This window comes from Agelaius phoeniceus, chromosome 3 (genome assembly GCF_051311805.1).
Source record: "Agelaius phoeniceus isolate bAgePho1 chromosome 3, bAgePho1.hap1, whole genome shotgun sequence".
Lineage (NCBI taxonomy): Eukaryota > Metazoa > Chordata > Aves > Passeriformes > Icteridae > Agelaius > Agelaius phoeniceus.
Window position 1 is genome coordinate 697700 of NC_135267.1, and position 23364 is coordinate 721063.

At 50.9% G+C, this 23364-nt stretch overlaps 1 protein-coding gene across 2 annotated transcripts in view; it reads right to left on the reverse strand.

Moving 5' to 3' along the window:
* The window catches only part of ASXL2 (ASXL transcriptional regulator 2), an 80863-nt gene that overhangs the window by 36425 nt on the left and 21074 nt on the right, over positions 1-23364 (reverse strand). For both annotated transcript variants that reach the window (XM_054653030.2, XM_054653029.2), the window contains exons 2-4: positions 16489-16571; positions 3409-3517; positions 352-502 (exon numbers count right to left, since the gene is read on the reverse strand). In XM_054653030.2, the coding sequence (XP_054509005.2) occupies positions 352-502; positions 3409-3517; positions 16489-16571 (343 nt within the window). The remainder of the gene's footprint in view (positions 1-351; positions 503-3408; positions 3518-16488; positions 16572-23364) is intronic.

Genomic DNA, 23364 nt, shown 5'->3' on the forward strand with positions numbered 1-23364 from the left:
TTTAATAATAAAATATAATAATTTGTAACATTATAATAATTTTAATAGAATAAAATATAATGATTTATTAATAATATTTTAATAATATTATTGATAACAATTAATCATTATGAGCAAATTATAAGCAAATTATAATAATTCAGAGGGAGGGGCTTTACATTTTCCATTTCAGGGGAGGCTCCTGCCTTCCTGAGCAGAGCCCTGGCTTTTCAAACACCAACACTCAGGTGCCCGTCCCCTTCCCTGCCCACCTGCAGCAGCCCAGCTCAGCTGGGGTCACTCTGAGGCCAGAGGATGCTGTGCTCCCAGGCAGAGCCAGGTTACACCTCCTCTCCCCAGGCAGGAACTCACCTTTCCTTTTCCACCTGCTCTTCCTCCTGTCCTTGGCGGCGCAGCCGTCGCTGCTGGAGCTGCTGTGCTCCGAGCTCTGCGAGTCCGAGTGGCCGTCGCTGCTCTCCTCCGAGCCCTCCGACAGCTCCTTCAGCCCATCTGGGATGTCCTTCTGCCAGGGGACACCACAGAGCCACAGCAGGGTCACCCCGGGGACAGGGACAGGGGCAAAGCCCCAGAACCAGAGGGGTTTGTTCACTCAGTGTGACCCTTTTAATGCCCCACAGCTGCTCAGCGCTGGCCCCAAGGCCTTCTGTGGGTTCTGTAAACACTGAATGCAGGGGACACATCCTGAACTCTGTCACCTCCCAAAATGCCCTTTGCCAGGTTCCCCATCCCTGAGCACCAACTCCAGGACAAGGAATGCAGGGTTGGAATAAATGGATCCCAGTGCCAGAGGGCAGGGCTGGATGGGAAATTGGGAATTGTGCCCTGGCAGGGTGGGCAGGCCCTGGCACAGGGTGCCCAGCCTGGATCCCTGGCAGTGCCCAAGGCCAGGCTGGACACTGGCACACCCTGGCACACTGGGAGCTGTCCCTGCCATGGCATGGCTGGCACTGGGGGGGCTCTGAGCTCCCTTCCCACCCAACCCAGTTGGGATCCTGGCATCCCAAGGTGCTGCTGCCTGCCATGGCTCCGGCCTGGGCTTCTGATTCTCAGCACACAAATCCTGGGGGGTGCAGATCTGGGGGGTGAAAGGGAAAAACTGAGCTCTGGGCAGAGCCTGGAGCCCCTGGCAGGGCCTGAAGGGGCTCCAGGAGAGCTGCAGAGGGACTGGGGACAAGGCCTGGAGGGACAGGAGCCAGGGAATGGCTCCCAGTGCCACAGGGCAGGGATGGATGGGATCTTGGGAATGGGGAATTGTGCCCTGGCAGGGTGGGCAGGCCCTGGCACAGGGTGCCCAGCCTGGATCCCTGGCAGTGCCCAAGGCCAGGCTGGACACTGGGATACCCTGGGACTGTGGTTGGTGTCCCTGCCATGGCAGGGGTGGCACTGGGGGGGCTCCAGAGACAAATGCACCCCAAATCAGGAATGGTGTGAGCTGGTGTGAGCCAGCTTCCTTCCAGTATTTAAAATACAGCTTATTTTAAGGACAACTCCCCATTTTTCCCTCTCTGACTGACACTGAGGACAAGGTGATTTCCCATCTCTAGACACAAGCTGAGAGCAGAGAAGTTTCCCTCTCAGGGCTGGAGTTTCATTGTTTCATTATCATTTTAATTCCTCCTTCCCTGCTGGGACAGGAATTCCCATCAGCAAAGAGCTCTGAGGGTGAAGAGCTGCACACTCAGCTGAGGATGGGGGTTTGTTCCTGCTCCAGGGAACAGGGCCAGGCCCCTCTGGGATTATCCTGGAGAACCTGGACAGCAGCAGGAATTTCCCCATGGAAAGGGGGGCCAGGCCTTGGCAGGGGCTGCCCAGAGGGGTTTGGGGTGCCCATCCCTGCAGGTGTCCAGGGAAGAGATGGGGACAAGGAGGGGATCGGGTACAGCTTGGATCCAGTCCTGTTGGATTAAGGTTTTTTTGATTTAGAGATGGGGTAACTGAGAGGTGTTTCAAAAACTTTTATTTTAATTTCATTTCTTTTATTTCATATATTTCGCTTTATTTTATTTTATTTTACTTTCATTTCTTTTATTTCATGTATGCCACTTTATTTTATTTCATTTTCATTTATTTTATTATCATTTAATTTACTATTTTACTTTATTTACTATTTTATTATATTTTCATATATTTAATTTCATTTTCATTTTCATTTATTTTTAGATTTTATATTATTTTCATTTAATTTACTATTATATTTTATTTCAATTCATTTAATTTCCATTTATTTTATTTTATTTTCATTTACTATTTTATTTATTTTTTATTATTTTATTTCATTTTAATTAATTTCATTTCATTTTCATTTATTTTATTTTATTATCATTTAATTTACTATTTTGCTTTATTTACTATTATATTTTCATATATTTAGTTTCATTTTCATTTTCATTTATTTTTTAAATTTTATATTATTTTCATTTAATTTACTATTATATTTTATTTTATTTCAATTCATTTAATTTCCATTTATTTCATTTTATTTTCATTTACTATTTTATTTTCATATACTATTTTTTATTATTATTTTATTTCATTTTAATTTATTTAATTTCATTTTATTTTCATTTATTTTATTTTATTATCATTTAATTTACTATTTTACTTTATTTACTATTTTATTATATTTTCACATATTTAATTTCATTTTCATTTATTTTTAAAATTTTATATTATTTTCATTTAATTTACTATTATATTTTATTTTATTGTATTTTATTTCAATTCATTTAATTTCCATTTATTTTATTTTATCTTCATTTACTATTTTATTTTTTTATTATTTTATTTCATTTTAATTCATTTCATTTCATTTCATTTCATTTCATTTTCATTTACCCCACCTCTGAATCAAAAAACCTTTAATCCAACAAATCCCACTGGCATTTTCCAGCCCTGGGGACTCTGGGATCCTGATCCAACTCCTTTTTTAAGCTGTGCCCCAAGGCTGGCACTCACCCTGAGGGTGTAGGTGCCCACCCTGCCCCTGGCACTCACCCTGAGGGTGTATTCATCACCCACCCTGCCCCTGGCACTCACCCTGAGGGGGTGTAGGTGCCCATTTTGCCCCTGGCACTCACCCTGAGGGTGTATTCATCACCCACCCTGCCCCTGGCACTCACCCTGAGGGGGTGTAGGTGCCCATTTTGCCCCTGGCACTCACCCTGAGGGTGTATTCATCACCCACCCTGCCCCTGGCACTCACCTTGAGGGTGTGCAGGTGCCCACCCTGCCCCTGGCACTCACCCTGAGGGTGTGCAGGTGCCCACCCTGCCCCTGGCACTCACCCTGAGGGTGCATTCATCACCACCCTGCCCCTGGCACTCACCCTGAGGCTGTGTAGGTGCCCATTTTGCCCCTGGCACTCACCCTGAGGGTGCATTCATCACCCACCCTGCCCCTGGCACTCACCTTGAGGGTGTAGACGCCCATCCTGCCTGGCACCTTGTAGAAGATGCCCTCCTCTCCGCGGGAGTTGGTGTGCAGCATGGCATTCAGGCAGGCCAGGGGGGACGTCCCGCTGCAAGAGACCCCAGGGAGTGAGAGCCCCCATGGGACCCCAGCCCCCAGATCCGACCCCACAGACCAGATCCGACCCCACAGCCCTGATCTGACCCCACAGACCAGACCCAGCCCCACAACCCAGATCTGACCCCACAGACCAGACCCAGCCCCACAACCCAGATCTGACCCCACAGCCCACAGCCCTGACCCAGCCCCACAGCCCTGATCTGACCCCACAGCCCTGATCCGACCCCACAGCCCAGATCTGACCCCACAGCCCTGACCCAGCCCCACAACCCAGATCTGACCCCACAGCCCTGACCCAGCCCCACAGCCCTGATCTGACCCCACAGCCCTGATCTGACCCCACAACCCAGATCCGACCTCACAGCCCAGATCCAGCCTCACAGCCCAGATCTGACCTCACAGCCCAGATCTGACCTCACAGCCCAGATCCAGCCCCACAGCCCTGATCTGACCTCACAGCCCTGATCCCACAGCCCCAGGCAGCCCCACAGTGGGCACGGGGCCCAGATCCAACCCCACAGCCCATATCTCACCCCCAGCCCATATCCAGCCCCACAGCCCATATCTCACCCCACAGCCCATATCTCACCCCACAGCCCATATCCAGCCCCACAGCCCATATCTCACCCCACAGCCCAGATCTCACCCCCAGCCCATATCTCACCCCACAGCCCAGATGTGACCCCACAGCCCATATCTCACCCCACAGCCCATATCTCACCCCCAGCCCATATCCAGCCCCACAGCCCATATCCAGCCCCACAGCCCATATCTCACCCCCAGCCCATATCCAGCCCCACAGCCCATATCTCACCCACAGCCCATATCCAGCCCCACAGCCCATATCTCACCCCACAGCCCATATCTCACCCCACAGCCCATATCTCACCCCCAGCCCATATCCAGCCCCACAGCCCATATCTCACCCCACAGCCCATATCTCACCCCACAACCCATATCTCACCCCACAGCCCATATCTCACCCCACAGCCCATATCTCACCCCCAGCCCAGATCCAGCCCCACAGCCCATATCTCACCCCACAGCCCATATCTCACCCCCAGCCCATATCTCACCCACAGCCCATATCTCACCCCCAGCCCATATCTCACCCACAGCCCATATCTCACCCCCAGCCCAGATCCAGCCCCACAGCCCCAGGCAGGAGCCCAGCTCCCAGCCCTGTTCCCCAGGGAATGAAGCTGCAGCTGGCACAAGCAGCAATAGGGCAAGCAGTGCATGGGTCTGCAGTCCTGGCCAAAAGCAAACAAAAACCCCACAGGATCAGGCTCTGCAAGGTTCCTCTGACAGACCCCAAAGCAGCCCCAGCTCTGGGCGAGGCTCAGAGCAGCTCTGGGGTTAGCTGAGGATGGGCTCCAGAAGGATTCAAAGTTGTGTTGGGGTTTTTTTCCCAAAAAAGAACCCGAGTTCTGCTGGAACAAGGGTTGTGGGACACCAAATGGGAACCAAGTGTGCAATTCCCCCTGGGAAGGGGGAGCTCCCCAACCCCAGCCAGATCCATCTTCCCACCAGGGCTGCAGGGGTTTTGGTTGGCTTTTAACCCATCCTGCTGCAGGGGTTTTGGTTGGCTTTTAACCCATCCTGCTGCAGGGGTTTTGGTTGGCTTTTAACCCATCCTGCTGCAGGCAGGCCCAGCAGGGGAGCTGTGTCCCCAGGGAGGGACACAGGGACCCCAAACTGGACACAGGGAGCACAAACTGGACATAGGAACCCCAAACGGGACACAGAACCCCAAACGAGACACAGGGACCCCAAACGGGACACAGGGACCCCAAACTGGACACAGGGACCTCCAAACTGGATACAGGAATCCCAAACTGTACACAGGGACCCCAAACGGGACACAGGGACCCCAAACTGGATACAGGAATCCCAAACTGGACACAGGAACCCCAAACGGGACACAGGGACCCCAAACTGGACATAGGGAGCACAAACTGGACACAGGAATCTCCAAACTGGACACAGGAACCCCAAACTGGACACAGGAACCCCAAACTGGACACAGGGAGCACAAACTGGACATAGGAACCCAAAACTGGACACAGAACCCTAAACTGAACACAGGGAGCACAAACTGGACACAGGGACCTCCAAACTGGATACAGGGACCCCAAACGAGACACAGAACCCCAAATGGGACACAGGGACCCCAAACTGGACACAGGGAGCACAAACTGAACACAGGGAGCACAAACTGGACACAGAACCCCAAACTGGACACAGAACCCTAAACTGAACACAGGGACCCCGAACTGGACACAGGGACCTCCAAACTGGACACAGGGACCCCAAACTGGACAGAGGAACCCCAAACTGGACAGAGGAACCCCAAGCTGGACACAGAACCCTAAATTGGACACAGGGACCCCAAGCTGGACACAGATCCCCAAATTGGACACAGGGACCCCAAGCTGGACACAGGGACCCCAAACTGGACACAGGGATCTACAAACTGGACACAGGGACCCCTAACTGGACACAGGGACCCCAAACTGGACACAGAACCCTAAACTGAACACAGGGACGACAAACTGGACACAGGGAACCCCAAACTGGACAGAGGAACCTCCAAACTGGACACAGGAACCCCAAATTCAGAACCCCACCAAACCAGCCCCAGAAGGACACAAAACCAATCCCGGGTGCTCCCCTAGAGCTCAGATGAACCCAAAGCTCTTGGGGTTGTGCTGGACCTGCCTGAGCCTGAGGGAAAGAGCTCGGGGTGAGCCTGGCTCACAGCCCTGGCAGGCTCTGCTCAGCATCAGCCCCACAGGAGGGGGAAAAGGCTCATCCTTGGGGATGGGATAATGGGATTATGGGATTATGGGATGGGATGGGATAATGGGATGGGATAATGGGATGGGATGGGATGACTGCAGCCCTTGCTGGGTCTCTGCTGCCCCTGTGCCCAGATTCCCCCAACATTCCCAATTCCCTTCTCCCACTCCCTGTGCTCTGCACCTGGGCTGCCTCTGGTCACAGCTGCCTAAAACCATCCCTAGGAACCAGATTCTGTTCACTGTCACAGAATTCACAGAATCACACAATCCCCAGGCTGGAAGAGACCTCCAAGACCATCGAGTCCAACCCAGCCCCAACACCTCAACTCAGCCCTGGCCCCCAGTGCCACATCCAGGCTTTGTTAAACACACCCAGGCATGGGGACTCCACCACCTCCCCGGGCAGAACATTCCAGAACTTTATCACCCTTTCTGTAAAGAACTTTTTCCTGATATCCAGCCTAAATTGCCCTTGGTGCAGCTCGAGGCTGTGTGCTCTGGTTGTGCAAGTGCTGCTGGAGAAAGAGCCCAGCCCCAGCTGAGCACAGGCACCTTTCAGGGGGTGTGGGGGTGATGGATGGGGGCACCCCTGAGTCTCCTTCTCTCCATGGCACCCCCAGCTCCCTCAGGGGTTCCTCACAGGGTTTGTGTTCCCAGCCCCTCTCCAGCCTCATTTCCCCCTCTGGACACATTCAAGGATCTCAAGGATCTCTTGGGAACGTCCTTCCCAACCTGAGGGGCCAGAGCTGGACCCAGCACTCGAGGTGTGCCCTCAGCAGTGCTGAGCACAGGGGCACAGTGACCTCCCTGCTCCTGCTGGCCACCCCATTCCTGACCCAGGCCAGGAGCCATTGGCCCTCTTGGCCCCCAGGGCACTCTGCTGGCTCCTGCCCACCCTGCTGCCCAGCAGGTCCCTTTGTGCCTGGGCACTGCCCAGCCTCTCTGGCCCCAGGGTATAACACTGCAGGGGTTATTGTGGCCAAAATGCAGGAGTGGCCACCGGGATTTGATTGCCCTTTCTCCTGATTTTGGATTTCATTGCCCTTTCTCCTAATTTTGGATTTTATTGCCCTTTCTCCTCTTTTTTTTTTTTTTATTGCCCTTTCTCATGATTTATTTGGATTTTATTGCCCTTTCTCCTGATTTTTTTTGGATTTTATTGCCCTTTCTCCTGATTTTACCAGTGAAGGCCATCTCCTCCACTTCCTGGGAACACACCCATGGCAATGCCCACCATTCTACCTCAAAGCAGCCCTTGGAGAAGCAGATGGTGTAAAAGATGAGTTTCTGCCTGCTCCGGCTCCATCAGCACCTCCTGCTCCTCCTTCTCAATCCTTCCCACCCCTCCCAAACCCACCTGCACAGCCACCCTCAGCCCCAGCAGTGCCAACGTGCCAGTCCTGGGGGAGGTCCCAAACTGGGATCCATCCCTCAGGAGAGCCCCTGGAGCTCAGCAGGACCTGGCCAAGGTCTGGAGCTGGGATGTCCTGGTTTGTCCCCAGTGAGGCCACTCAGCCCCAGGGAACGTTCACCAGTGCCAAGGGTGATGCCTCAGGTTTGGCTTTTCTATTTTTCACATTCTGTGCTGCTCTAGTGTGTGGGTCTGGGCTTCATATTATGGGGTGGTGAGCTCTGGGCACAGAGCAGGGAGACAAAACAATTCCTGCTCCAGCTGGGCACCAGGGACAAATGATCCAAATCTCAGCCCCAAGAGCACAAACAGAAGAGAGAAAAACAAGGATGGGACTGCAGGGGCTAAAGCTGGAACTGGACCATGAACTGCAAGATGCAAATGGAGCAGAATTGATCCCAGTGACAGAGCCCGGGACTGGGTGTCCATTTTGGGACCATTTGGGTTCATCTTGGGTTCATTTTGGGACCATTTTAGTTCATCTTGGGTGCAGCCCTGGCTGGGCTCTTGTGCTGCCCAAGGTGGATCCATGCAGGAGATCCTTTCAATAAATCCCTGCTTTACTCTTTAGCTCTGGCCAGCCTCTGTTCCAGCTCAGCCTGCCCAAGGCATCAAGGGAAGCTCCAGACAAAGCCCCTTCCCACCTCACTGCCTGGAGCCAGCTGCCCCAGGCACTCAGGGGACAAATTCCCACTTTTTCCTTTGGAGCATCCCCTGTTCCCCTCTCCTGGGGCTCCTTGCTGAGGGTGCAGCCACCCCCAGGGCCAGGGCTGGCAGTGCCAGGAGCAGCACATGGGCAGGGTAAGGGAAGCAGCTCCTGGGTTCCATTCCCCAACATGCAGCACCCCCAGAGCAGCACAAAGCCCACATGCAAAGCCAGCCCCACCCAGGCAGCAGGGACAGGGACAGGGACACAGCCAAGCCCCGGGGTTCCCAGCTGGAGGCACAGCCTTACTCCGGGGTTACACCGGGGTTACTCCCAGGAGCAGGGCAGGAGCAGGCTCTGGGTTAGGGAATGGCAGGGGGGATGTTAGGAGAGGAGGAGCTGGACACAAGCAGCGCTGAGTCTGGTCTTACCTTCTGCAGGTGGAGTGCAGCCCAAAAAAAGGAGAGAAACACCCCTTTAACAACTTCAGCACAACAATGGAGTCATCAGTGCACACACACCCCCTCCCTCCCTCCCTCCCTCCCTCCCTCCCTCCCCCTTCCAGCAGAACCACATCCCAAGGTTTGGGATCCCAGGGGTTTGGGATCCCAGGCTTTGGGAGCCCAGGGCTTTGGGATCTCAGGCTTTGGGATCCCAGGGGTTTAGGATCCCAGGGGTTTGGGAGCCCAGGGGTTTGGGAGCCCAGGCTTTGGGATCCCAGGCTTTGGGATCCCTTTCCATCAGAAGCAAACCCCAAGGTTTGGGATCCCAGGGGTTTGGGATCTCAGGGTTTTAGGATCCCAGGGGAGGCAGGATCCACCTGCCAAGTGCCTTCCACCAGAACCACATCCCAGGAGAGGCAGGATCCACCTGCCAGGTGCCTTCCACCAGAACCACATCCCAAGGTTTGGGATCCCAGGAGAGGCAGGAAGCATACACCTGCCAGGTGCCTCTCCCTTTCCATCAGAACCACAACCCAGGGTTTGGGGTCCCAGGGGTTTGGGATCTCAGGGTTTTGGGATCCCAGGGGAGGCAGGATCCACCTGCCAGGTGCCTCCAGAACAGCTCCAGTGTGGAACCTTCAGCCACCTTCACCTGGGAATGAACTCCCTGGAAGCCAGGTGGGCCCTGGGGATGTGAGCCATGGAGTAGGAACTTACTCACTCCTTCTCCCCCTCTGCACTACTCCCAGCTCAGCACCCCAAACTCCCAGTGTAATGGAGCAGGAGCTTCCTTACCCCAGGGGTGACCCATGGGCTCCCCAGGGCACCTCAGTGCCTCTCTCTGCACCAGCAGCACCCCAAAGGGGATCTTGGCTGGCACACCAGGATTTTGGGGTTCCTGGAGTGTCCCCAGGGCACCTCAGTGCCTCTCTCTGCACCAGCAGCACCCAAAGGGGATCTCTGCTGGCACACCAGGATTTTGGGGTTCCTGGAGTGCCCCCAAGGTACCTCAGTGCCTCTCTCTGCACCAGCAGCACCACAAGGGGGATCTTGGCTGGCACACCAGGATTTTGGGGTTCCTGGAGTGTCCCCAGGGCACCTCAGTGCCTCTCTCTGCACCAGCAGCACCACAAGGGGGATCTTGGCTGGCACACCAGGATTTTGGGGTTCCTGGAGCTGCTGGGTGCCCCCAGGACACCTCAGTGTCTCACTCTGCACCCACCCTGCCATAGCACCACCCTGAGGGGGATCTCTGCCTGCACACCAGGATTTTGGGGTTCCTGGAGTGTCCCCAGGGCACCTCAGTGCCTCTCTCTGCACCAGCAGCACCCAAAGGGGATCTCTGCTGGCACACCAGGATTTTGGGGTTCCAGGAGTGTTCCCAGGGCACCTCAGTGCCTCTCTCTGCACCAACAGCACCCCAAAGGGGATCTCTGCCTGCACACCAGGATTTTGGGGTTCCTGGAGTGTCCCCAGGGTACCTCAGTGCCTCTCTCTGCACCAGCAGCACCCCAAGAGGGATCTCTGCCTGCACACCAGGATTTGGGGTTCCTGGAGCACGCCCAGAGTAGGAATGGGTGCAGGATCACAGGGAGATGCAGTTCAGGAGCCACACCTGGAGCACTGAGAGCCCAGGAGAAACCTGGGGATGGGGATCAGTGTGAAGGACACCACAAAGCTCTCAGCACACACTGAACTTGACTAATTAACAGCTCTAATTAAAGATCTATCACCAGGAGCAGATGTGAGCTGCAGGAACATCAGAGCCTGGGACATGAGGAGCCCTGGCTGGGAAGAAAATCCCTCTGCAGCCTTTCCAGCTGTGGGATCCAGGTGCTGTGCACAGGTCCTGCTCATCCCCAGGGAATGGGAACCAGCAGCTCCTGACCCTAGAGCAGGATCAAAGGAGAAACTCCTCCCTCTGAGGCTTTTGGGGGCTGGAATTAAAATTGAAGTGGTTTTGGGATCTTCTCTGTATTTGTGCTACAGAACCACCAGCTTGTGCTGGAGAGAAACCCCAAACTGAGGGATTTTTTTGGGGCCTCAGCTCTGGTGTTTCCCAGGAGGGAGAGCCAAGCTCTGAGGTTCCAGCCCACACTTCTCCTTGCAAGAGTGGAAATTTCCCTGCAATTTTATCTTGGGAAAACAGCAAAAACTGCTACAGCCAGCCTGGGCTGGGGTGAGAGAAGGGGAATATTCTGTCAGGTATGGATTTCACACCTTTGCAAGAGGGAAATGCACAAATATTCTGTCAGGGATGGATTTCACACCTCTGGAAGAGGGAAATGCACAAATATTCTGTCAGTTATGGATTTCACACCTTTGGAACAGGGAAATGCAGAAATATTCTGTCAGGTATGGATTTCACACCTTTGCAAGAGGGAAATGCACAAATATTCTGTGAGTTATGGATTTCACACCTCTGGAAGAGGGAAATGCACAAATATTCTGTCAGTTATGGATTTCACACCTTGGAAGAGGGAAATGCACAAATATTCTGTCAGTTATGGATTTCACACCTTGGCAAGAGGGAAATGCACAAATATTCTGTCAGGTATGGATTTCATATCTTTGGAAGAGGGAAATGCACAAATATTCTGTCAGGTATGGATTTCACACTTCTGGAAGAGGGAAATGCACAAATATTCTGTCAGGTATGGATTTCACACTTCTGGAAGAGGGAAATGCACAAATATTCTGTCAGGTATAGATTTCACACCTTGGCAAGAGGGAAATGCACAAATATTCAGTCAGTTATGGATTTCATATCTTTGGAAGAGGGAAATGCACAAATATTCTGTCAGGTATGGATTTCACACCTTTGGAAGAGGGAAATGCACAGTATGGGTTTCCCCTCCACACAATCATTGCATTTAATCCTCCCTTTCTGTGGATTGGAGGATTAAATACAATTAAAACAGCCCAGCCTTTCTGTGGCAATGCTCTTGTTGAATTATTACATTTCCAACCAACATTCTGCCCTGCATTTATTAATTATGGATTCTACCAACTCAGGCACTGAGTGGTTCAGCAATCAGCCCTTGTCCCCAGTCCCTCTGCAGCTCTCCTGGAGCCCCTTTGGGCTCTGGGCTCTCCCTGGACCCTTCTCCTCTCCAGGTGAGCACCCCCAGCTCTGGCTCCAGGGGCTCCAGAAAAATCCAAATTGCACTGGGAGCTGCAGGGACTCCCTGGAGCCCTCCCTGCTGCAGCCCCAAGCCCCAGGAACTCGAGCTACTGAACCATCCCACAAGGAAAATGCTCCCAACAAATCCCCCCTTTTCCCCTGGCTGGGAAAGAGGCACAAAAGCCCAGCTGTGAGCAGGAAATCCTGCACAGCAAAACCTCAGGAGGGTTTTTTTAATGGCAATTTCAGCAAAGCCACACTCCAAAAACCTCACTCAGGGGGAATCTGAGGGAAGCCAGGCTGGTGATTCCTCAGGGAGGAATGTCTGGGTGGCCCTGCCCCATCCAGACACCCAAAATGAGCAAAATCCAACCCCTGGGACAAGATCTCAGCATGTGCCACTGCAGGACTTGTAGAGAATGTTTAAAACTTGGTAGAAGGTTTATACAGGGTGGATTTGTATATAGATTTTGAGATAATAAATGCTGATTTAGAAATGTTATGGAATAGGATAGAGATTGGATAGGATATGGGAGAGATATGAGAGAGAAATAGAAATAGAAATAAGTTTTAAAGGATAGTTTTGTAAAAAAGAAATGCTTAGAGTGTATTGTAATTACATAATAAATAGTTGAGTTCTGATTGTCATGGTGTGAATGATAACATCTGTATTGTCTCACCCTGCACAGAAGACTAAAAATAAAATAAAAGCTTTTAAAACACCTCTCAACTGCCCCATCTCTGGGTCAGAAAAAAACTTATTTAGGCATCCCAGGAGCCAGGGAATGATCCCACTGCCAGAAGGGATACTGGGAATTGTTCCCTGGTAGAGACCAGGTCATTTTACAGCCCTTTGAAAACCATTAGAAATTGGTTTAAGATTTTTTTTTTAAATTTAATTTTAAATTTTTCAAACAATTTAATTTTAATTTTTTTTTAATTTAAAGATTTAATCAGTGGCAAGCCCAGCTGGGTTCCCATGCCCTGGGCCTCCTCCCCAGCTCTGGGAAGGGCCCTTGGCCCTTCCAAAGCTGTTCTGAGCTTGCTGGACCCGGGATTTCCAAAAGCTGCTTTGGTCCAAGCCCATCCTGCACGGGCTGTGCCTGACCAGGAGCCCAGCCCAGCACAAATCCTGGCCCTGAATGCAATTGAATTGCAATTTAATTGCTTCAAACGTCACAATCCTGCAGCTTTTAACCTATAGAACCAAAACCTATTAACCTATTACACCAAAATAATGTATATCTGAATAGATACTTTTATACTTCAAATATGTAGTATAAATATAACTTATATTTATTTATATAAATAAGTGTATATATATATATTTCTATTTATACATATAATTTAGATACATAGATATTTTTATATTTCAAATAGATAGTATAAATATAATTTATATAAATAAGTAATTTATAGTTATGATTTAGAAATAGAAATACTTTTACATTTAAAATATATATTAGAAACATATTTATATTCCTTTATATAAATAAGTATACATTTATAAATATAATTTCTATTTCTATGAATAATTTATAGTTATATAATTTTACATTAGTTTCTATATATTAAATTTATATAATATATATTCATACATTTAAAATATATTTATAAATTCTACATTTATATAATATTTCTATTCTTTACATTTCCATAATTATAAATTTATTTAAGTATGTATTTACATAATAAATAGAATATATTAGAATATATATTTATATATAGAATATATATAGAATATATATTCTATTCTATATATAATATATATTCTATTCTATTCTATATATTCTCTTTCTATATATAATATATAGAATATATATACAATATATATTTTTAATATTTTATATATATTTATTTATATTTATATTTATATTTATATTTATATTTATAATTATAATATATATAAATATTTATATATATGTATGAGCTCAGCCCCAGCTCAGCTCCAGAAGGAGGAGGCTGAAAGGATGAAAGGCCCAGCTGCATTTCTGTGCTGCTTTTTTTGGCTGTTTGTCCAAAATCTGCCCTGAGCAGGCACACACTGGATCTCCTGGGTCCCACTGGGGCTCCTGCCTGGGGCTCTGCCCCAAAACCACAGGATTTGAGTAAAAAATGTTCATTGGGGTCAGTGCTGGGTGTTGGCTGCCCTTGTGCTCTGCCACCAAGCTGATCAGGCCATCTACAGTGTGACCAGTGCCTCTCCAGTCTGACCAGTCCAGCTCCAGTCTGACCAGTCCAGCTCCAGTCTGACCAGTGAGCTCCAGTCTGACCAGTGTCCCTCCAGTCTGACCAGTGCCCCTCCAGTCTGACCAGTGAGCTCCAGTCTGACCAGTGTCCCTCCAGTCTGACCAGTGCCCCTCCAGTCTGACCAGTCCAGCTCCAGTCTGACCAGTGTCCCTCCAGTCTGACCAGTCCAGCTCCAGGCTGACCAGTGTCCCTCCAGTCTGACCAGTCCAGCTCCAGTCTGACCAGTCCAGCTCCAGGATGACCAGTGCCCCTCCAGTCTGACCAGTGCCCCTCCAGTCTGACCAGTGAGCTCCAGTCTGACCAGTCCAGCTCCAGTCTGACCAGTGCCCCTCCAGTCTGACCAGTGCCCCTCCAGTCTGACCAGTGCCCCTCCAGTCTGACCAGTGCCCTTCCAGTCTGACCAGTGAGCTCCAGTCTGACCAGTGAGCTCCAGTCTGACCAGTCCAGCTCCAGTCTGACCAGTGAGCTCCAGTCTGACCAGTCCAGCTCCAGTCTGACCAGTGCCCTACCAGTCTGACCAGTGCCCTTCCAGTCTGACCAGTGCCCCTCCAGTCTGACCAGTGCCCTCGGGCTGACTGAGTTACAGTTGGTGAATTTGAATTAACACTATTTAATTTAACACTATTTAGTCCAACACTATTCAGTTTAGTTTAACACTATTTAGTTTAACAATGTTTAGTTTAACACTAGTTTAACACTATCTAGTTTAGTTTAACACTATTTAGTTTAGTTTAGTTTAACACTATCTACTCTAACACTATCTAGTTTAGTTCAACATTATCTAATCTAACACTAGTTTAGTTTAACACTATCTAGTTTAGTTTAACACTAGTTTAACACTATTCAATTTAGTTGAACACTATTTAGTTTAAGAGTGTTTAGTTTAACACTAGTTTAACACTTTAGTTTAACACCATCTAGTTTAACACTATCTAGTCTAGTTTAACACTAGTTAACAGTAGTTAGTTTAACACTAAATAGTTGAGTTTAAAACTATCTAGCTTAGTTTAACACTAGTTTAGTTTAACATTATTTAGTTCAACACTATCTAGTTTAACACTATTTAGTTTAGTTTAACACTATCTAGTTTAACACTATTTAGTTTAGTTTAATACTATCTAGTTTAACACTATTTAGTTTAACACTATCTAGTTTAACACTATTTAGTTTAGTTTAACACTATTTAGTTTAACACTATTTAGTTTAGTTCAACACTATCTAGTTTAGTTTAACACTATTTTGTTTAGTTTAACACCATCTAGTTTAGTTTAACACTATTTAGTTCAGTTTAACACTATCTAGTTTAGTTTAACACTATCTAGCACAGACCTGCAGCTGTCCCCAGAGCCTGGCTGTCCCTCCCTCCCTCTGGTCCCTCCCCAGGAGCTGCCTGAGCTCACCTGGGCTCCCTGGGCTGGATAAATCCCCCATTTCCCAGAGCTGGGCCATCCTCAGCTCCAGTGGGACAGCACAGCTCCTGCAGTGGCCCCTGACCTCTTCCTGCAAAGCACAAGGATTGCTGCACCCAGCTGGCAAAGGGCTGACAATTAAACCAAATTTAGGATGGCTGCTTAATTCCAAAGCAGATAAACAGCCCCAGCCCATCCTCTTTATGCCCCTCTCTTTCTCTTTGCTCTCAGAAAACTGAAGAAATACTTTGCACTTCCCATGGATTATTGCTCCTCACAGATGCCTGGGATAAGCAGCTGATTCCCTGCAGGAATTCCAGCAGCTCAGGAGCTGCTCCATGCCCAGAGCAGATGGGTTTCATGGAGCTGCATCCCACCAGGCTGCTCAGAGGGCCAGGAATGTCCCTAATGAATAATCACCCCACAGACACAGCTAACACAAGGGAGAACAGCACCAAAAATCCAGTTTTCCATTGGGAATCTTTAACTGAGGCTGCTCTGTTACTCCCTGAGTAACTCTTAGGTCAAACTGAGCATTCACTTATTTTTTAAAGCAGCAATTAATATTTGTTGTGTTTCCTTCAGTCCCTGAAGCCCCTGACCAGGGCTGGGTTATCCTATAAAGGAGCTGCAGCCAAGTCCTTTATTTTATCCTATAAAGGAGCTGCAGCCAAGCCCTGCACACCTGGGAATCAGAGATGACCTTACCCAGTTCAGTGGGGAAAAGCACTTGGGAGCTGTCTACAAACAGGATCCAGACTCCAAAGCTGAAATATTTCAGTCCCAAAACTCCTCAGGAGCTGGGAGTTAACAGCAAACTACACCAAGCTGGAAGCAGAGCACCAGAGGGTTTTCCTGCTTTACTCAACTCACCTGATTTCCTTAAGTCCTTCTTTCTGGATAACTTGAAGGATCTCTTTATGGCTCATGGGTGTGTTGGGATATTTCTCCAGGACCTGGCAAGAAAGAGGAGATTGAGAGGAAGTTATTCCTTTGTGTTCTGAATTTCCATCCAGCTGCACCAAAACCTCCATTTAATGGCAGTCATTCCTCTCCATTCTGAATTTACATTTAACTGCACCAAAACCTCCATTTAATGGCAGTTATTCCTTTGCATTCTGAATTTCCATCCACTGCACCAAAACCTCTATTTTAGGTGTTTATTATTATTTTTATTTATGTTACAGTCTCACAGCAGTGAGTTCTGCAGTTCTTCACTAACAAGGCACAAAATGGCCAACTATCTCTTGGTAAAAGGTCTTTTAAGGCTAAACTATCCAATTGAGAACTGATACCTAAATTATTTTCACTTTTAACTCAGTAACTGATCCCTCAAAGTTCGCAGGGTGGGCTTTTCTGGAGAAGGTGAAGAAGATGGAGAAGAAGAAGGTGAGGAAGGAGAAGGAGAATGTGGTGGTGAGGGAGAAGGAGAAGAACAAAGTAAAGAAGAAGAAGAAGGTGAGGAAGGAGAAGAAGAAGGTGAGGGAGAAGAAGGAGAAGAACAAATAAAGAAGAAGGTGAGGAAGGAGAAGAAGGTGAAGGAGAAGAACAAAGTAAAGAAGGAGAAGAAGGTGAGGAAGGAGAAGAAGGTAAAGAAGAAGGAGAAGATGAGGAGAAGAACAAAGTTAAGAAGAAGGAGAAGGTGAGAAGAACAAAGTAAAGAAGAAGGAGAAGAAGGTGAGGAAGGATAAGAAGGAGAAGAAGAAGGAGAAGATGAGGAGAAGAACAAAGTTAAGAAGAAGAAGGTGAGAAGAACAAAGTAAAGAAGAAGGAGAAGAAGGTGAGGAAGGATAAGAAGGAGAAGAAGGTGGAGAAGAAGAAGGTAAAGAAGAAGGAGAAGAAGGTGGTGAAGAAAGACCAGCCACTGCCCTAAAACCTCCATCCTGCCCCATATTTATTACCATATCCTAAAACCCCAAACTCCAAGTTTTCCACCCTGTGACATCACACACTTCTACCCCACTCCACACCCACAATCCCAGTGCTCTCAATCAATTCTGGAAACTTCTCCACGGCCTCAGGTCAAATGCAGAGCTCTCCTGGGGCTCAGAGTGTGTCAGCACAGAAAGTCTGAAACTCTCAGCACCCACAAGTCCAGCAAGGGGCAGTTTGAAACCCTCTGCACACACAAAGTTCCCACTCTGGCACACAGAAATGGGTTTTTTGTTGAGGGGCCCCACTGCCAGCCCTGCCCCAGCCCCTGAGCTGCTCCCAGGGGCTCGGGCAGGCAGAGCTGCAGCTGCAGGGAGCTGCTGCAGCAGGCAGATGCCACTCACCACACGTCACTGGGATATTTCAGGACATTTCAGGCCATATTCGTGCTGGGGAGGGGGATGGGCAGGAAATGCCTCGTTTCCGTCTTAATCATCAGCTCTGACCCGAGCCCAGCACATCAAAGGCCGGGCCTGACTTAGGCTCAGCCCAGAGGGCCCAGCACAAAGCCCAGGGGGACTCTGCAGAAGGAGAGGAGCCGTTCCCACTCCTCTCTTGAGCAGAGCCCCCAGCCCTCCAGGGCCCTGCCCCTCATTCCCTCGGGGATCCCCAGCTCATCCCAGTCCCTTCAGGGAACCCCCAGTCCCCTCATTCCCTCAGGGATCCTTATCCAGGTTATCCCAGTCCCCTCATTCCCTCGGGGATCCCCAGCTCATCCCAGTCCCCTCAGGGAACCCCCAGTCCCCTCATTCCCTCAGGGATCCATATCCAGCTCATCCCAGTCCCCTCATTCCCTCAGGGATCCATCCCCAGCTTATCCCAGTCCCCTCATTCCCTCAGGGATCCATATCCAGATTATCTCAGTCCCCTCATTCCCTCGGGGATCCTTATCCATGTTATCCCAGTCCCCTCAGGGACCCCCAGGTTATCCCAGTCCCCTCATTCCCTCAGGGATCCATATCCAGGTTATCCCAGTCCCCTCATTCCCTCAGGGATCCCCAGGTTATCCCAGTCCTCTCAGGGAACCCCCAGTCCCCTCATTCCCTCATGGATCCATATCCAGGTTATCCCAGTCCCCTCATTCCCTCAGGGATCCATCCCCAGCTCATCCCAGTCCCCTCATTCCCTCACGGATCCATATCCAGCTTATCCCAGTCCCCTCATTCCCTCACGGATCCATATCCAGCTTATCCCAGTCCCCTCATTCCCTCAGGGATCCATCCCCAGCTTATCCCAGTCCCCTCATTTCCTCAGGGATCCATCCCCAGGTTATCCCAGTCCCCTCATTCCCTCAGGGATCCATACCCAGCTTATCCCATTCTCTCAGGGAACCCCAGCTTATCCCATTCCCCTCAGGGATCCCCAGGTTATCCCATTCCCTCAGGGATCCCCAGCTTATCCCAGTCCCCTCAGGGATTCCCAGTTTATCCCAGTCCAGCTCTCCTGGAAAGGCTCTGCCAGGCCCTGCTGAGCTGCAGCACCTCCCTGCTCCCAGAACAAATCCTTGCATGCAGCTCTGGAAGCTCCAGCTGACGGCCCCATCCTGGAAAATCTCTTTTTAATGCTGTTAAAGCCTGACTTTGACAGAACCACGGGATGGTTTGGGTGGGAATGGGTCCCAAAGCCCATCCAGGGCCATGGCAGGGACACTTTCCAGCATCCCAAGTGACTCCAAGCCCTGCCCAGCCTGGCCTTGGGCACTGCCAGGGATGCAGGGGCAGCCCCAGCTGCTCTGTGAGGTGGAAGTGGGATTTGTTTGCACTGCCACAGCCTCAGGGGCTCATCCCACCTCACTCCCACCTCTACTGAAACTCCACAGCAAAGGATGCAAGCTCTGGAGTGTTTGCAGAGTGATCTCAGCCAGGCCAGAGCAGGTTTTGGTTTCCATCACCCCTTGACCTGTGTTCATTCACAGCTCTGCCCAGGACACTGCTCAACCTTTTCCACCAGCCTGGAGCTGCAACCAAAGCTGGCAGCCCAGGGAAGGCCAGAAATGAAGGATATCTCCATTTCCATCTGTGCTTTCAGCTTTTCATTGCAGGTGGTGAAATCAGGAGAGGAGTGAAGCTGAGAGTCCATCCACAGGGAGCTCAGGGCCATTTCCACCACACCAAACTGTGACTGGGCATTTTCCTCCTGGGCACTGTTATCCCAATTTTCCTAGCCTGGACGTGCTCCATGTGGCTCAGCCTGGAGCAGCAGCAGCACCTTTGATAAATTTGTCCCCAGTGAAGGCTGTGTTTCACCAGGGAACCTCAGCCAGGGCAGAGGGGAGCAAAACTGCTCCATTTCTGTCCCTGCACCTTTTCCAGGTGTGAACCCTTCCATGCCCAGCAGGGTGAGGCTGCACAGGTCTGGCCTCCTGCCACCCCCACCTGGATCCCTGCAAATCCTGCTGGGCTGCTCACAGAGGAACACCAACCAGCTCTGCCAGGTGTCCCTGCTCTCCAGGACATTCCTAGAACCACAGAATCCTTTAGATTGGAAAAGCTCTTGGAGATCAGCAAGACCAACTCATTCCCCAGCACTGCCAAGGCCACCACTGCTCCATGTCCCCTGGTGCCACATCCACAGGGCTTTGAAATCCTTCCAGGGATGGGCACCCCAAACCTCCCTGGGCAGCCCCTGCCAAGGCCTGAGCCCCCTTTCCATGCAGAAATTCCTCCTGGTGCCCACCCTGAGCCTGCCCTGGCCCAGCCTGAGGCCATTTCCCCTTGTCCTGTCCCTGTTCCCTGGGAGCAGAGCCTGAGCCCCCCTGGCTGTGCCCTCCTGGCAGGGACTTGTGCAGAGCCACAAGGGCCCCCTGAGCCTCCTTTGCTCCAGGCTGAGCCCCTGCCCAGCTCCCTCAGCCCCTGCTGGGGCTCCATTCCCTGCCCAGCTCCCTCAGCCCCTCCTGGGGCTCCATTCCCTGCCCAGCTCCCTCAGCCCCTCCTGGGGCTCCATTCCCTGCCCAGCTCCCTCAGCCCCTCCTGGGGCTCCATTCCCTGCCCAGCTCCCTCAGCCCCTGCTGGGGCTCCATTCCCTGCCCAGCTCCCTCAGCCCCTGCTGGGGCTCCATTCCCTGCCCAGCTCCCTCAGCCCCTCCTGGGGCTCCATTCCCTGCCCAGCTCCCTCAGCCCCTCCTGGGGCTCCATTCCCTTCCCTGGACAGACTCCAACCCCTCCAGGTCTCTCTTGCCCTGAGTGTGCCCCGTGATGGACTCAGGATGTGTTTCCAAAAGTCAGATGGCTCCCTGAAAAAAGCACACAGAGAGATGGATCCCAGATCCCCCAAAACACACAGATGGATCCCAGAACCTCCAAAGCACACAGACAGATGGTTCTCAGAAACCCCAAAGCACACAGATGGATCCCTTGAACCCCTAAAACACACAGATAGAGAGTTCCTAGAACCCCCAAAGCACACAGATGGTTCCCAGCACCCCCAAAGCACACAGATGGATCCCTGAACCCCCAAAGCACACAGATGGATCCCTGAACCCCCAAAGCACACAGATGGCTTTTAGAACCCCCAAACCACACAGGTGGCTCCCTGAACCCCCAAAGCACACAGGTGGATCCCTGAACCCCTAAAGCACACAGATGGCTCCCTGAACCCCCAAAGCACACAGATGGCTCCCTGAACCCCCAAACACACAGATGGTTTTTAGAACCCCCAAAGCACACAGATGGATCCCTGAACCCCCAAACACACAGATGGCTCCCTGAACCCCCAAAGCACACAGATGGCTGCTCCCTGAACCCCCAAACACACAGATGGCTCCCTGAACCCCCAAACACACAGATGGCTCCCTGAACCCCCAAAGCACACAGATGGCTGCTCCCTGAACCCCCAAAGCACACAGAGAGATGGCTCCCTGAACCCCCAAACACACAGATGGATCCCTGAACCCCCAAAGCACACAGATGAATCCCTGAACCCCCAAACACACAGATGGCTCCCTGAACCCCCAAACACACAGATGGATCCCAGAACCCCCAAAGCACACAGATGGATCCCTGAACCCCCAAAGCACACAGATGGTTTTTAGAACCCCCAAAGCACACAGATGGTTTTTAGAACCCCCAAACACACAGATGGATCCCTGAACCCCCAAAGCACACAGATGGCTCCCTGAACCCCCAAAGCACACCACTCTCAGAGCACAGGGCACAGACCCATCACTAGGCTGCACTCCCTGATCCTGAGCCTTTCCCACCCTCCATGGCCCTGTGGCTCCCCAGCTGCTGTCCTGGCTCGCTGGGGCTCTGCTAGGCCAGGATCAAAGCTCCTTGTGCTGGGCAAGGCCAGCCCTGGGGACAGGCAGAGCAGGTCCCAGCCCCAGCTCAGGGTGCCCTGCCCTAACAGCCTCTCTGTGCTCTTCAGGAAATGTTCCACACCAGCTCTCAGCCTCCTGAGATAACCAAAGCAGCTCACAGCTCCTGCTGCCACACAGGCTGCTCCAGGAGAACCAGGAATGAGGATTAAAGAGACTCTCAACAAAACAGATACACCTTTAAAGAACTGATGCCCCTTAAGGAGCTTCTCCCCTCTCCTCTGCCCTTTTAATCCCATATCAGATCTTTCACCCGAGTCATTTTTAGTCACTGTGTGCAAAGAAATAAAATCCTACAGAATCTGAGAGGAAACTCAGGTCTGGCCAACTGAGCCAAGCTCATTGTCAACAAAAGCCATTAATCCTGGAATGGTTTGGGTGGGAAGGAACCCTACAGCCCACCCAGTGCCACCTCTGCCATGGCAGGGCCACCTTCACTGTCCCAGGGAGCTGAAAGCCTCCCTCAGTGTGGGATTTCCATGCCCCTTGCTGGGCAGCAGGAAGAGTTGGATCCAGGACAGCTCTGAGTGATGCAAGTGCTGCCCACATAAACCTGACAGGGGGTTGTGCCAGTATTCACAATTAAAACCTGTGTTTGAAGTGGCTGGGGTTGTTTGGGGGTGTTTGTTTTTATCAGCCCATCAAGGTTTAATCCAGAGATCTTGCACGGCTGGATGTGAAGGAGAACCTCAGACCGTGAAAGCTTTGGCAAAAATGCAGATTTTGGAAGTCCTCCTATGGGTTATTCCCTTATGCAAAGAGGGATTTTTAACGGATGTTAGAAACACAATCAGCACTTCCACTCGGGTTTCTTCCTGGAAACAGAACCTAAACCTCCTAAATCCAGGAATGCACAGCAGCTGAGCAGCTCCCACCTGGCTCAGACAAGCTCTGCAGAGCCAGGCAGCAAAACCTGATCATCTGGTTCCACCTCAGCCTCACATGCAGCCACCCTTTCCAGGAGGGAATTCCAGCTGCAGCCACCGTGGAAATGGGAGAAGCTGCCCATTTCCTGCCAGCAGGGAATCACCCTGCAATGCCAGCCTGGCACACAAGTGGCTCAGCCCTAAAATGCCCCAGAGGATGTGAAATTCCTGCTCAGTCACCCCCAGAAAACACAACAGGAGCCCCGGGGGAGTGAAGGACTTGACCCAGATTGCAGGATCTGCTGCACTCATCCCATTAGCCAAATGCTGGCCAGGATTTAGGCAGAAAGGAGGTCAGGGAGGAATGGACAATCCTGTGGCATCAGGAGCCAGGTGCCATTAAAGGCCACATTTCACACTGAGCTGTCACACGGCTGGGAAGGGGCTGGAGGAGCAGCAGGGGAGGGAGATCCCAGAGCCACCTCCCTGCCTGGGGACATGGACAGGAACCTGCTCAAATGGGAGATCCCAGAGCCACCTCCCTGTCTGGGGACATGGACAGGAACCTGCTCAAACGGGAGATCCCAGAGCCACCTCCCTGCCTGGGGACATGGACAGGAACCTGCTCAAATGGGAG